The sequence below is a fragment of the Cetorhinus maximus genome, chromosome 10, assembly GCF_964194155.1.
Source record: "Cetorhinus maximus chromosome 10, sCetMax3.hap1.1, whole genome shotgun sequence".
Taxonomy (NCBI): domain Eukaryota; kingdom Metazoa; phylum Chordata; class Chondrichthyes; order Lamniformes; family Cetorhinidae; genus Cetorhinus; species Cetorhinus maximus.
The window spans coordinates 118,307,799-118,324,256 of NC_135888.1; the positions used below are offsets into that span (position 1 = coordinate 118,307,799).

The 16,458-nt window shown below is 39.2% G+C and overlaps 1 protein-coding gene across 1 annotated transcript in view; it reads right to left on the minus strand.

Moving 5' to 3' along the window:
* The window catches only part of rars1 (arginyl-tRNA synthetase 1), a 37,119-nt gene extending 20,661 nt beyond the window's left edge, over window positions 1–16,458 (minus strand). Inside the window, exons 1-5 of the mRNA XM_078551053.1 lie at window positions 16,314–16,458; window positions 6,678–6,812; window positions 6,253–6,441; window positions 4,291–4,399; window positions 1,881–1,981 (exon numbers count right to left, since the gene is read on the minus strand). Of these exons, the coding sequence (XP_078407179.1) occupies window positions 1,881–1,981; window positions 4,291–4,399; window positions 6,253–6,441; window positions 6,678–6,812; window positions 16,314–16,358 (579 nt within the window). The 5' untranslated portion in view covers window positions 16,359–16,458. The remainder of the gene's footprint in view (window positions 1–1,880; window positions 1,982–4,290; window positions 4,400–6,252; window positions 6,442–6,677; window positions 6,813–16,313) is intronic.

Here is a 16,458-nt window from a genome sequence, read left to right on the forward strand (position 1 = left end):
TCCCTAACATGTCCCCCTCATGTGACAATGTCACATGAGATGGGGCATGTTCATAATTTACATAATAACTTTATTAAAAATTTTAAATCTCTACATGAAACCTCATCCCGCCCGTGGATGAGGTTTCATGTTTTATCAATTTGCCACCAGGGCTCCTGGCCTGCCCGCCAACCTTAAGGTTGGATGGGCAGGTCCTTTAATTGTATAAATGATCCTGTCAATGGCCTCAATTGGCCATTGACAGGTCGGTGGGCGCACAGCTTATTTTGCTGCAGGCCCGCCTTCCTGAAAATTTAAATGGGGCGGGATGACATCAGGGGCCCCACCCCCTGCTCGCTGACGGCAAAAATTCTGCCCAAGATGTCTGTTCCAATGTTGCTTCTAAGCAGCAGTTTTAAGGTTTTAAAAATGTAATAAAAAGGGTGGACTGACAGAAGCTGGTAAAGATCCATACATTTATCTTCATAACATTTAAAATTATGTGACAATTTAATCAGCTACATTTCCCCATTAGTGAATATTAATCAAAAATCACCAATGCTACCAGTTGGTGATTCCCAGAGAATTCTGGAAAGAATCACAGAACGTGACCCTTAAATATAAATAAAATTCTTCGAATCCCATGCAACAAAAGTGGAATTTGATTCAATTATTACAAACTATATACCTAATGAATACATTGTCAGCCTTGGTTCAGTGGTAGATCTTTCTAAGTCAAAAGGTTATGGCTCACATTCCATTCCACAGTGCAGTACTGGCAGAATGCTGCACTGCAGAAGGCAAGTCATTTGGTTGCTACATTAAATCATAGTCCTGCATGTCCTCGCTTGTGGGCATAAACGATCCCACGACAATGATCAAAGAAATGCAAAGACTGGCCACTATTTATCACTCAATAAACATCATCAGAACAATTTAACTGATCATTATCTCACTGTTGCTTGTGGGATCTTGGTGTGTGCAAATTGGCTGTGGTATTTCCTGTTCTATAACACGAACTACACTTCAAAGGTATTTCATTGGCTGTAAAATGTTTTGCAAGGTCCTGAGGTTGTAAAATACATTATATAAATGCAAGTTTTTCTTTTCTTGTCAATAAAGTGGTGGATCTTTCAACAACCATTTTAAAGGACAAAACTATTTACCACTATCATGATGTAGAAAATGCAGTAACCAAATTGCACATATCATGGTCTCATAAACAGCAATTAGATAACTAAAATCGGCTGCTTTTAGGTATTAGTTGAAGAATAAATGTCAGCCAAGGCACCAGGTGAAACACAACAGGACAGACGAAGCCATCATGTCTAGGTGGGCTCTTTGGAAGAGCTATTCAATTAGTCCTACTCCTCTGCACATTCCCTGAGGTCTTGCAAATAGTTCCTTTTAAAATATATGTCCAATTTCCTTTTGAAAGTTACTATTGAATCTGCTTCCACCATCCTTTCAGGCAATCATTTTAAGAGAACTCCCTTGCTCCTCTTCAAAATAATGAGATCCACCAGAGAAGGGAGTCAGGGCCTCAGTATAATATCTCATTCGAAAAGCAGCACTTCAGACTGTGCAACATTCCCTCAGTACGGCAATGAAGTGCAGAGTTGAATTGTGTGTTCAAGTTTCTGAATTAATGTTTGCATTAGGAAGGGACTGTGCAGGCCTTGTTGCATAATAAATACAATGCCTCGCAGCCACATGCAAGTATGTAAAGATTCCGCGCATTGAAAAAAAACAGCTACACACAGCAGCAACATTTGGCAGGGAATATTGGCTGAAACCAATGACCTTGTAACTCAGAGGCAAGAGTGCTATCATTGAGCCAAGACTGACATCTGTTATTAAAAAAAAACTGATATTCTGTTCTTCATTTGTAAATTGCATACCTTCTTCTTTGGCCCTACCGGCGGAGGCCGAACTCCATTTACAAGGAGGTCTGTCAGCAGCTTGGAGACAAATTCTCTTTTGAGATGAACATTGACAAAACCTATATATGTGAAATTAAAATTAGTGCAAGAGCAGCCAGTTAAAAAAAAAATTCAAAAATATGGAAAATAGTTTTGAAGGCACCTTAGTCCAGAATTTCTCAACTACACTTTTTAAATGTTAACAGTTCAGTGAGGGAACTTCCAGGCTGTCTAATTATTATCAGATTGGTGCATTCATTTTGTAATTTTATGCTAATTTTTATGTACTTATTGTACGTTCCTTTCCTGACACGGCTTTACCATAAGGGGCTCCAAGGTGTACGTGGATGGTGAAGTGTTTGGAAGTTTGAAAATAACTGCATACATAGAATCATTGAGGGGTTACCAGTTCTTTCTTCAGCTCTCTCCATAATGAGGTTTTATCTCAGCTACGGGGTCACTAAGAGCCTGTGCAGGTCTAGCACTCCCTCCACAGTGAGCAGGTAAAAAAACTGAACAGCGAGGAAATTGGATAACAAAATAGTTCCATATTTATTTCATACTTTTGAAACGGATGCAGTTAAAATTAAAACAGCCCTCCCTTATCCATTTTCAAAATGCAGAAAAGGCAGAAGAACTGGATCGACTGTTTGGGAAAAATAATGATACATGCTCTGCAAGCAAATTATACTTCAATGCATTATTTGTCAGAGCCCAGATTACATGTGAATACCTGCTTATCAGTAAGCAGTACTGTTCCTTCTGGCTTGAAAAGTTCTGGATTAAATAAGTATTGTAGAATTTTTCTAGTCTTCAGTTCTGGTAAAAGATCTGAACTCCATTGGTAAACAAGACATCTTCACCAACTACCTGTAATTATTATTTTAAGAAGTCCCACAAAGGGCTATTCACCAGTGATAATGCTATCATATTCTGAATTACTTTCTTTAAAAAAAATTGATCTCTTCTGAACCAATTACAGTAAAGTCTCACCTTTCGCGACTTCCTTGTTCACATATGAGCATGCCCGCACTTAAGTCTTTGTACACTATATCACCCATTGCGTGAGCAATTGTTCACTTATCCACATTTTCTTTCCCCAAGGAGATGGCAGCCATGAGAGAGCAGAGAACTCGGCACATTTTAATGGGGAGATGGTGACGAAGTCTCTGGAAGCAATTCCTTCCATTAGTCCTGGCTGTGGACATTAAATTCTCTTTTATTCCAAGTGGTGATGGGAACGGTTGCAGCTGAAGAGCAACCCAAACGGAGAGATTAACCTGCAAATGTCCGAATCTCTCGGTCCAGAGTTGCAATAACAGTTCTGTTCAATTTTGAAATGTTCACCAATTTTGTCTCAGTTTTAAGGTGATTCATGTTTTTCTCAAATGAGGATTGTCTCTTTTTAAAATTTTCATTACATGTCTTGTATTGCTCAGATGCTCCCCCATCGCATACAGGTATCACAATTTGCTGTACAATTACAGCACAAACCAATGCTGCCCTCGCATTGCTGTAACCTATCTTATTGACTCCCATTAAAAAGCATGTTTATCGTTCTCGATTTCACCATTTGAGAGGTTTTGTGGGAATGTAAACCCTGCAAATGGCGGGACTTTGCTGTATTTTTCTAATTCAGTATCACAATTTCATTTGGGTTCTATGTATTAACCTGGAAATAGTTTTGTGTGTATTTAGTATAGCATATTTTGCATTTCAGTAAAGGCCAAGGAATTTGGTGGGCATCCCATATTATCCATTCACTAAGGGCCTAACTTCTAAATGTGGTCACATTAAAATATACATGGCATGTAGGCAGACTTTGAACAACAGGAGACTGCATAAAGAACACACTTTTACATCAAATAAGGCAAAAGTGTTGTGTAAAATATAATCTGTAATAACCACCTTATGTTTTTGGAACTGTCTGGGGTCCTTTACCAAATGTTCTGTCAGCTAAAAATGCTAAGTGACCTAAGGAAACATGAAGGAAGTGTCAGATTAGCCTAGTTGCTGGCACTCTTGCCTCTGAAACAGAAGATTGTGGCTTGAATCCCATTCCAGGATTTGAGCACATATTCCTTGCTAAAACACCAATGTGGTATCAAGAATGCGCTGCACTGTTAGAGATGCTTCCCTTCAGTTAAAACCATTTGACTTTCCAATTAGTTGATAAAAAGCTTATGGGAAAGACACTACTGTGGGTGTTCTGGAATGATAAGATTAACTATAGTGAAGGATCTTTTCACCTGCATCAATCTAATTAGGAAAAGAAAAACCTCACATAACAGAGATTAAGAAATGAACTAAAAGAAACAAACGCAGACAATAAATAACACAAATAAAAACAAAGTACTGTGGATAGTGGAAATCTAAATAAAACACTTACCTGGTCCGGCAATCTCAACATTTTCAATTATATCATTTTTTGGAATGTTATTGATAATTTGCTTGGCAATCTCGGTGGGATTAATCTTCTCTCCTTTGGCTTTCAATAGCTGTAATACAATCCATAAACAAGGAATATTGTGTATTCTTTGTCTAGAGAAAATTGTTCTGAGCTATAATGCATGAATTTAGTTCTGATCTTCATTTGCTCATAAAATCAAGACTCTTTCTCTCACTTCTCCCTTTCTACCCATACAAACAGTAAAACAGAACTATTTATAAATATAACATTCAATGGTACTGCTCATGAACTTTAGCATAACCAAGGTTTGCTCAAATATTTGGAGAATGTCCCCTAGCCCTGTTTTGATGTTGACAATTTATGCGCTTGGTTGTTCAACCTCTTTTTTTAAAATTCCCTTCCTTTTATGTGATACAATTTTGTACAATTGGACATGGAACAAAATGCGAGAAAAGATTATGAACTACATGAATAGTTTTCAATACAATTGAAGAAATTACTCTTCTCGGGTGAAAATGAAAATCCAATTTTTATTGTAGGCTCCAAGAGGCTAGAAAGGCAACATGGAAAGTGTTTTTAAAAAAAAAAACAATTTTCTGGGACAGATCCATGCCTAGAAAAAAAATCTTATGCCACCAACGCTTAGTTCTCTTTTTCAGATTCAGATAATATTGATTTATTTTGTTCTATATAAATGAAGGAATATTTGGAATGTATATATAATATATATAGTATCTTGGGTCACAAGAGCTTTTAGTATAATTCTTGGTTTTCACAGGCTGTGGGTTTAAAGTTACTTCTTTGTAAAATCAATGTTCTTCAGCTGGTCAGTTTCTGTTAAATTTCCTAGGTCACAGGTAGTCTGTAGCAACTAATTTATAAGCGCCATGGGATGTTCAACTATGTTAAAGGTATAATACTGTTATTGTAGGCTGCATTTCCTGATACAGTCTTTAGGGAAGAAAGGATATCTGGAAAACCAAGTTAGCCAGCTCTTCATTAATTATAAATAAATGGGAGTCAGGCTTTACAGTGAACAAACACAGAGCAATTTCAGTGCTCCACTGGGCCAAAGCAAAGCTTTCAAGTTCTAAGACTTCCCACCACCTCGGTTTGTGATAAAGTAAAATACACCTCCACCTGGCATGTGGTGCTTTTGGGTTTTCCTCGACAGACCACCCATTAACTGAAAATACAATATGATCCTCTGCAGCTTTTGTCGCTAACTCCTCTGCGTTTAGATTCTCTTTTTTTAATTGAAAAGGTGATATAACAGGGCAGAATCTGTTATGAATGTAACTATGCAGTACCAGAGAACATAACATGAGATAATGGTGCAGTCTGGGAAATTTAGTACCAGCCTGCGGTTTTAACTTATTGAAGGCTTGCTCAATGTTTCAAGGTAGTGTCCTCACCCAATCTGTCTCTGGCATTGAGGTACAAAATCTTTAGCTGCAGAGTGTATTTTTCAATACATGCCCTTGTAATTTTAGTGTACATTTTGGTGGGCACAGTTGATTAAGGTACTCCCAGCTGTTGTGGCAATGTGCTATTTTATCTGTCCTGCTGCATTAATAAACTATTTCCTTTGGACAGCCCAACTTTCTTAATTATTCAGAAAGCATTTCTCAAAATTAAATCTGACCCCCCCCCCGCCAAAAGATGTTTTTTAGTGCAAAAGCAGAGCTCATATACATGTTTCAAGACCATTTTTACTCTACCAATGAATTCACTTACTGCGAACAAGCTGTAAAATAAATCACATCAGACCCAGGTGATTACCTGAGTCATACGGACTCGAAACGTTAACTGTTCCTCTCCGCAAATGCTGTCAGACCTGCTGAGTTTTTCCAGGTATTTTTGTTTTTGTCCAGGAGATTACCTGTTCCTTATAAATCCTCTCAGAGTCATTTTGTTCCCTAGTTCATAACCTTCCCATACCTGAGATATTGCCATGGCACTGTTGCATTGGTAATCTCCAAATTTTGAATGCTGGCTTGGTGTGACTGCTAATGGTGGGTTTTCAAGATGCGGATAGGCAACTTTGATGGCAACACTGAAAATGTTCTGTAGACGCTGGTTGATGTTTATCATGCTGGTTCCTATTTTGCTCTCCTCTTCTTGTAGGCTCTGAAATAAATGAAATGCAGAAAAAAGTTGCTTTTTGGAGTCAGATCTACATTTTCTGCATAACGAGAAGGTGGAAGTATCTAACTTTTATGTCGATAAAGGAAATTCAGTGGAAATCAATTTTGCAGCATAAAACATTAGCTAGAACCTCAGTAAAATAGCTGTGAAGTTGCAGAGCCGGGCCAAACACTGTTTCAGAAACGAGTTACAAGGTTTCATATTAAAATACTACTCACCCGCTTGAGAACATTTAATCGGTACTTGAGTTTGGTGTTTTCCTCTAACATCTCGCCCAGTCCCAAAGAGTAATCTAGTATCACAGGGTTTTTTAAACTCTCAATTTCAGCAATAAGGGACCTGATTTCTTTCTCCTAGACAAACAAGTTAACAAAAATAAATAGAGATGTGACTACAATTCATAAGCAGTGGGGTTAGATTCCCAGCTTGCACCCATGTGTAAAATAGGCCCTCTGTAGAAATGATCAATACATTTCTCAAACAATGTGCACAAAAAAACTGGTTTCCATAGTGACTGATCCAAGTCTTGGTTTTTTTTTGCTTGGGCAACAAGTTGAAAATCTACTTCAGTATCTCTTACTCACAGCATAAATGTTAGCAAGTTTACACTAGGCAGGTTTTATTTATCTATTTAGTAAGTATTTTTATAACAATGATCATGCTAACCTTAAGAGTATAATAGCAAGAAAGGAGAAAAACAAGCAATTACATCACACCTTTCACAACGTCCCCAAGTACTTCAATTCCAATTAATCACTTTCAAGTGTGATCACTATTGCAATTATTATAATTAATAAAAACACTCCACATATATTCCACTGGAAGAACAAGCTTTATCTGAAAATTAATTATAAATCTTACTTTTTCCCTAAAAGAAACATAATGAAGCAGAAATGTCTCAGTACCTTTAGCTAATTGGCTATTCACAATGTATAAAATTATAGGTTGCTAACTTCATTCATGTTATTGGTATGAATGCTATGAAAGTGCTGCATTTGTATGATAAATCCAACATAATATACCTGTTGAGAGATTAAAATCCCTGATATTGAAATGCCAGCATGTGAGAGGGTTGGCTGAAGGATAGAAATAGTAAGTTAATGTTCCTTGGATTGGCAAATGCAGCAGTGTGGGCTGAGCTGCAACCTCCGAAGATTAAATAGGTTCTTTGTCAACAGTCAGGCAGAGTATTAACATTGTTACTGCTAAGGTGTTAAATGCTACATGCACTCTAGTGGGTTGTATTGATTTATTTGTTCAAGACTCCTGGCCATGATAGAAATCTTTCTGACTGCCTATCATTCGCCTGCAAGTTTGCCGAGATTAAAATGTCAGACTGTAATGGACTGGACAATCATACAACCTGAATTATTTCTGATCAGATAGTAAGAGCAAAACACTGGCAGGCTGTCTTCCCATATAACTAAAAGTAATCCCTAGATATGTTGTTTGTCCCTCACAACATAAAGACTAAAAACCTCCATGACTCAGCCAGAGCTGGTGTCACACCATTGAGAATGAGATCCTATTAAAAGAGCAAATACAATGTTAATCTTCCAGTTTGTTACAATGGAGCTTTCCTTCCGTCAGCTGATAATCACAGATAGCATTATTGAAGAAAATCTATTTCTGTCACTAGAATTCACTAACACATTAATAGGGTTGTATTTTCGTATGGGTTCTGCTCCTTACCCTAACTCTTGCATCTTGGGAGATGAAAACAGAGCCACAGTTATTTAAAAGAAAAATAAATTTGAAAGAAAAGTTAAGTTTATTAGCAAAAAATTAATCTTACTCGTTATTTGCAAAAATCATGTTTAATTAAAAATCAATGATGCGCTGCGGTGCAGGGCTGGCTGGTGTTGACTCATTGCTGAGTGGCTTTTGAATTAATTCAAACAGGCCAATATTAACCGATATTCCCAGCAAAGCCACTGCTGCTTTTTCCTTCATTGTGACTTGTCTGCATTGATGAGTTCTTAAAATTTATTTTCATTTATATATGTTATATTTAACAATGGCTTCAGTGTCAACAGCCATCCTTGAATGAATTATAATAATAAATGTGCCCGAAATACCTGGAATTAGGTTTCAGGCAGCGATTAAATAAATGAATTCACTAAAATCCTTGAATTATATTTCAGGTGGCTTCTATCCACTGGGAATTTAATAAATAGATATATATGGTCTCTATTTCATATAACTAGTTTTCAGGGGAGTCCCCCAGCTAGTAACTAAATAACTTAATCCACTAGCCATCAACTTGTTCATTAAATATACCTGCCCTGAAAACTTACAATAGTGTTTACTGCCCAGCAAGCCAGGAGTAAATTCATTAACTGGATTGTATTTATTCAGGATTGGTCTATCAGTCAGCATACCAGGCAAACAAAAAATCTACAAATTAAACAAATCAGTACTGGGCTTTGGGGACAGCAGGACCACCACCACCAGCACAACAGGTCCACTTCAGTATGGAACACTACCTCTGTCAGCAATGCGATCGGCAATCCACTAATCTATGTAGCATTAAAATTACAAACAGGTTCCCTATTGATTTATATATTTTAACTTTTTTATTCATTTCTTGCACTAAGTTGTTTTTGGTGTTTAACTTTATCTGATCCTTCTTTTGTTGATCCTTTTACTCCCAACATCCATTTAAAAGTGGGAGCAATTCAAAAACTGTTCTTGTTGACTGAAAAATCAGGCTAAAAGGTCAGTAGACGGTGGACATGGGTGGCTTTTAGAACGACTCTTGACTTGGAAATGCAATCCAAGCAGACAATATAACATTAAAGCATGAACTGGTCCGCTGTAGCCTGACTATTTGAGCAAACTCATCTTTGACAGTTAGATTCCTTATCTAGCAAACTTCGCCCTATTCGAAACTGATACACTGTAAACAAATAAAAACTACAAAGGTGCAAACATTACTGTGCATGTAAATTCTATTGCATCAGTCAATCAATATCAACTTTTTACTGCAAATTGACTCAAACTTCACAGAATTTTAAAAGCAAACTATATATTATACATATTTCAGCTTCCACACAACATCACGTAATGCCTAGAGCAGTGTTCCTAAACTGTGGTTCGTGAACCGGGGTTCTCTGGAAAAATTCCGTGATGGCAGAAGCAAAAAGCGTTTGCATGCCAAAATGCCAAATTTCCGCGGGCATCGCAGACACAATTAATTTGACATATGTTTAAACAAATAATTAAACAAACGTAATTACGGAAATGCAAGCCCAATAAAAGCAACACCGACACAACTAAGCTATTTAGCTTTCATTCACATTATTCAGAAACAGCTGTCGACTTGGCACCCATAAAATGAGCGAATGCACTCACTAACAGACAACTATCTTGGTGGCTTGAGGACCAGAGCCAAGGTCATCGTAGCCAATGTAGCGGCAGTGCAGTCCTTCAGTTAGTCTGTACTCAGTCACTCTCGGTAGTGTGCTGTTTTGCTCCAGTGAGAAGCAAGTGAATGTTCTCATTTACTAGTTTGTTCGTTTGTTAGCGTTCTCAGTGTTTTTTTAAAACCATTTTATACCCATTATGGGACAGCTGGCTGAAAACGGGAACTGTAAAGACACGAGAAAGTTTAAGCTGAATCAAAGTGATACAAGTTACGAAAATGAAATCTTGGAAGAGCGCTGCTGTTTTCATAATGTGATAAAATTAATAATGTAATGATAAACAATAATGTAATAATAAATAGCGTGCAATAGAAGTGTCCTAAGAAAAACAAATTATACATTTCCAAGATCGTTGCTTTTATTATTTACACTCAGGTGAGGGAGAAAATCCCTGGAAAATGCTTATTTTTAGGAGGGGGATCGCGAGATTTGGCATTTTCATGAAAGGGGTTCGTGGATGTTAAAGTTTGGGAACCATTGGCTTTGAGTGATGTCATTAAAACACAGCCATCGGAGTTAGAAACCCCAATTTGCTTTATGCATAGACCTTTTTTCCGTAAAAAAAAGTAGCATCTCCTGGCCTCTCAGCATTTAGAAAACCCTGCCAGAATTTTTGCCTTTTAATTGAATATAATTAATTTTCAATGTGTGATCTGGCTCAGTAACAAATTTCCAATATGTGGTGACTCAGTGTAAATATAGTGGATGGCCAGCTATTGCTGAGGCTGAGGGCACAGAACTAAGAGTGGTAGCGCAGTTTCACAAATTCATCAAGAATTTATGGCAGAGGTGGTGGCCTTTGTACCAGTGCAAGTTATTCAATACAAGTGACCCACTCCAAAATAATGTCTTTGTACTTTAACCATATTCTTCTATATTATTTGTTTTGAAATGCTTATCCAAGGTTTTTATTCAAAGATGAATATGGGAATTCGCCCTGTGTATTCTTCAACCAACATTCCAAACATGTTATCTGGTCATTTCTCTCATTGCTGTTTGTGGGACCTTACTGTGTGCAGATTAGCTGCATGCCTCTACAATACAACAGAATTCAAGAAGGACCTCATTGGCTGTAAACTGTTATTGACATGTCATAAGGTTCAGGAAAGGAGATATATATTTATTTCCTTTAAGCGACATTAGTATCTGGCTGAATTGCAATGTGAGATTAAGCACATCAACCTGTATAAACCATTTGTGTGAAAATGTTTCTAGTAGCTTAGGCTTTAATTTACATGTGTGCACCCTTGTAACCCATTCACCAGTGAAAACAATCTTTTGCTATCTATTTGTTCAAACCATATTATAACCTTGAAAACCTTCATTAAAATCCTACATAATCTTCATTGGTAGTGAATTAGCTGCCTTTGTGAGCCTTCAGGCAATGTAAAAAACTAGCAAAAGTTGACCAACAGTTTCAAAAGAGCTAACGAAACTGGAAAAAAGCTGATGAGTGGTGATTTGACAGAGGTATTAAAGATTATGAAAGGGTTTGATATGACAAAGTAGAGAAGACATTCCACTTATGGGCGAGACCAAAACTAGGAGCCATAAATTATATAAAACAGTCACTAATAAATCCAAAAGGGAATTCAGCAGAAACTTCTTTACCCAGAGGGTGGTTAGAATGTAGAACTCATTACCAAAAAAAAGTAGATGAGGTGACTAGCATTGTTGTACTTATGGAGAAGCTCGATAGACACATGAAGAAGAAAGGAAAAGATATTGATGGGGTTAGATGAAGAGGGGCGAGAGGAGGCTGATATGGAGCCCAAACACTGGCATCGACCCAATGGGCTCCGTCTCTGTGCTGTAAAGGCTATTGGTACATGCGTAGGGCAAATAAAATAAAATAACTCGTTGCAATTGCAGTGTGGACATGGGCATGACCCAAGTCAAATCAATTGCATGTATACAGGAGAAACAATTATAGTACATTAAAATACATCCTGTAGAAATTTTTGAAGGGGGGTTGTAAGTGCTGATCACTTGCTTTCACCATGCATTTCTGTAATTTACCATCTCTATCTCCCTTTGTAGTGCCTCTCTACCCTGATTCAGTGTGGAGACCACATGAAAACAGAAATGAGGGAAATTTGAAAGGGACGGCTTATGGCTAATTTTCAATCACAAATGCAAGCAAAGCACATAGAGGTCACTGATCAAGCATGCACCTGGATGTTTGTTATTTTTATCTGTACCCAGTAACCGGCTACATGTGTTGCAGTTTTACTGACTCAAATCCAACTATCTTTAAAGTGCCTTTCTTTGATTAGAAAGGATTAAAAACAAGAAATAGCAGTTTTAAATGGAATTTAGTTTAAAGAGTGGTGTTGGGATTTTTATTTCCTTTGATTCAAGCATCCAGCCACCATCTACAAAGAAAAACCAACACAGAACAGCTATAACTTATTTATTGAGTTAGATGTCTTATATTTTAAATTAGAATGCAATCAGATAAGCTCCTTTTCCTTATTGCACTGAATTAGGCAAAAATATTCACTTGGACAGACTGGGATAGGCTTTCATTACTAACCTGCATGACAACCTGCAACAATAATAATAAACAGCCTGGACTTTAGGAGGGAGGGAGGGCAGTGCATAAAGATGCAGAAACAGTGCCAAGTATAGCTGAGTGTGTAAAGATTCCCAGACAGGGTCCAACACTGGATAGATACATTGGATTGGGTAGGTACATTGGATTGGATACAAAGTAATAGCTAATTAGTCAATCTTCACAGTATTGTGCGTTTTTCTTTCAATTTTCTTTTCAATTGTGCGTGAGATGGGGACACCACTGGCTGGACTAGCATTTATTGCCCATCCCTAATTGCCCTTCAGAGCTGAATGGTTTGCTAGGTTATTTAAGAGTGCATTTAAGAGTCAACCACATTGCTGTGGGTCTGGAGTCACATTTAGGCCAGACCAGGTAAGGACGGCAGATTTCCTTCCCTAAAGGACATTAGTGAACCAGATGGGTTTTTACAACAATCGACAATGGTTTCATGCTCATCATCAGACTTTTAATTTCAGATTTTATTGGATTCAAACTCCACCATCTGCCATGGTGGGATTTGAACCCGCGTCTCCAGAGCGTTACAGAGCCACAGAACTGTTACGATGTAGGAGGCCATTCTACCCATCGTGTCTGCACCAGCTAAGTATTTTAACTTAGTACAAATTTCCTGCCTTTTCCCCGTAACCCTGCACTTTATTTTTATTTAGATAATTATCCAATGGCCTCTTGAATGCCTCAATTGAAACTGCCTCCACCACACTTCCAGGCAGTGCATTCCAAACTTCCAAACCCTGACTACTCACTGTGTGAAAAAGATTTTTCTCACCTCGCATTTGCTTCTTTTGAAAAACACTTTAAAACTGTGCCCTCTGGTTCTCGATCCATTTTCGAGCGGGAACAGTTTCTCCCTATCTACTCTGTCCAGACCCCTCATGATTTTAAGTCTCCTCTCAGCCTTCTTTTCTCCAAGGAAAACAATCCCAACTTCTCCAATCTTTCCTCATAACTGAAGCGTCTCATCCCTGGGTGGTTGGGTCTCTGGGTTACTATGTGTTACCATCCTTAACTTTCTTAGTTAGCCACGCATGGTGCATGCTTCTCATAGTCTTTCTTTCTCAAATGAATGTATCTTTGCTGAGAGTTTTGAAATATCTCCTTAAATGTCAGCCACTGCTTCTCTACTGTCTTACCTCTTAACCTATTTTCCCAGTCACTTCTAGCCAATTGTGTCATCATACCCGTATAATTGACTTTATTTAAGTTTTAGAAACTATCCACATTTCTCAACCTCAAACTGAATATGAAATTCTATGTTATGATCACTGCTGCCTAGAGGTTCCTTTATTGAGGTAATTAATTAATCCTGTCTCATTGCACATTACCAGGTCTAAATAGCCTGTTCCCTGGTTGGCACTAGAATGTTCTGCTCTCAGAAATTGTCCAGAATACACTCAATGAAATCTTCCATGCTACCCTTGTCAATCTGATTTGTCCAATCCATATGAAGATTAAAATCACCTATGATTATTGCAGTACCATTCTTACAAGCCCCCATTTTTTCCTGCATACTCTGTCCTACAGTGTAGCTACTGACACTGTTAAACTACTCCCACAAGTGACTTCTTACTTTTGCTATTTCTTATCTCTACCTAAACAGATTCTACATCTTGATCTCTGGACTAAGTTCACTTCTCACTACTGTACTATTATCCTTAATTAACAGAGCTACACCAACACTTTTTCCTAGCTTCCTGTCCTTCCAAAATGTCAAATACCCTTGAATATTTAGGTCCAAGCCTTTGTCTCCATGCAACCATGTCTCTGAAATGGCTATCAGATCATATATATTTATTTCTATTTGTGCTATCAATTTATCCATTTTGTTACAAATGCTGTGTGTGTTCAGATACAGGGCCTTTAACTCTACCCGTTTATCATTCTTGCAAACTGTCTTCATCTGCTGGTGCACTCATGTTTATATGCTCTGTCCCTTCCAGCCACACTCTGGTTATTACCCATATTGCTACCCTGCTCTATTGCCTTGTCCCTTCTCTTTAATTTACTACATCTCCCCTCAAATAATCACTGCCCCCCCACCCCCAACTATTTACTTTAAAGCGCTCTCTAGCACCCTAGTTATATAACCTGCCAGAACAATATTCCCAGCATGGTGAAGACCTGATGGAATACTCTCCACTTGCCTGGATGAGTGCAGCTCCCACAACACTCAAAAAGCTTGACACCGCTCAGGACAAAGCAGCCCACTTGATTGGCACCACATCCACAAACATTCACTCCCTCCACCACTGACGCACAGTAGCAGCAGTGTGTACCATCTAGAAGATGCACTGCAGGATTTCACCAAGGCTTCTTTGACAGTGTCTTCCAAACCCACGACCACTACCATCTAGAAGGACAAGGGCAGCAGATAGATGGGAACATCACCACCTGGAATGTCCCTTCCAAGTCATTCATCATCCTGACTTGGAAATATATCGCCGTTCCTTCTCTGTTGCTGGGTGAAAATCCTGGAACTCCCTTCCTAACAGCACTGTGGGTGCACCTACACCATATGGACTGCAGCGGTTCAAGAAGGAAGATCATCTTCTCAAGGGCAACTAGGGATGGCAATGAATGCTGGCCCAGCCAGTGAAGTCCACATCCCGTGAATGAATAAAAAAAAGACCGTATCAAGGGTACAGCCTCCACTTTCCCTAGTAATGGTGCCAGTGCCCGACAAATCAAAACCCATTTCTCCCATGTCAATCTTTGAGCCACACATTCAAATCTCTCATTTTATTCACCCTCCGTCAACTGGCTCATGGATCAGATAGTAATCCAGAGATTATTACCTTTGTGGTTCTGCTCTTTAATTTAGCCTCTAGCTGCTAATCATCCCCAAGCAGAGCCTCTTTCCTAGTCCTACCTCTGTTGTCGGTACTAACTTGGTCCGCAACTGGATCCTCCCCCGCCCACTGCAAACTCCTCTCCAGCCCAGAGCAGGTGTCCCGAACCTTGACACTGGGCAGGCAACACAGCCATCTGGTTTCACGCTCTTGACTGCAAAGAACTGTGTCTATCCCCTGCACTATTCACCATGATTGACGGATGCAAGGGAAGTGTGTGCATATAACTGATTGTCTGCTGGGATCCCAGACACTTGCTACCGTCTCAATGGGTGGCTATTAGCTGTTTAGCAAGAATACATTAAAAACTGAGCCATGGGGGCGAATGTGCCTACTTACTGTAATGTGGCAAATTTAAACTGGTGACAGGTCTGCACTGACTGTTGGATCGCAATTGTGGTCTAATGATTGGAATAAATGTATTTATGTCTGAAATTATTCTTGCGAATCTTTGATATCTTGGGTACCCTATTATAGAAAGAACTACATACAATACTGGCGCTTGTGGCCTAATCAGTGTCTTTGTGCAAATTCAGTATCACTTTCTTGCTTTTATATTCTCTGCCCTTATTTACAAATCCAACAACTCAAGTTACCTATCACTTAAATAACCTTTTCTATCTGCACTCTTACACTTTAAGATCTATGAACCTGCGTCTCTAGATATCGACTGCGGTCCTTGAGTTTTAGGGCGAATTATAGCCAAACTTAGATACAGAAAGTGAATGGGAGAGGAGCAAAGATTGAATTAAGAGCGGTTAAAAAGTGCTTTAAGTGGGCAAAGGCTGGGGAATGGATGAAGCTTTGCCTCTCAGGGCCTGATCAGCTTCTTGGGGCCGGAAAGCAGGCGAGAGGGCGGGGAAAGGAAACAGAACTGCCCGAGCAAGCTGCATCCTCAGGCGGGGGAAGCGCCACTTCCAGCCGGACAGAGAGGAGGTTCCTATCTCCGGGCCCTGAGCCTCGCCCTGTCCCCCCGGCACAACTCAGCCAGCCACACTGACTGACCTGCTCTTGCATGCGAGCTCCGTACTCCTCCAGCAGCCCGGCCATGTCTCCCCCCCGACCACCGCCTGCTCCACGCGGCACGCCCGCCAGCCAAACTCCGCCCCGCTGCCGCCGGGCACACCACCGTGCTTCATCCCGCCGCAGC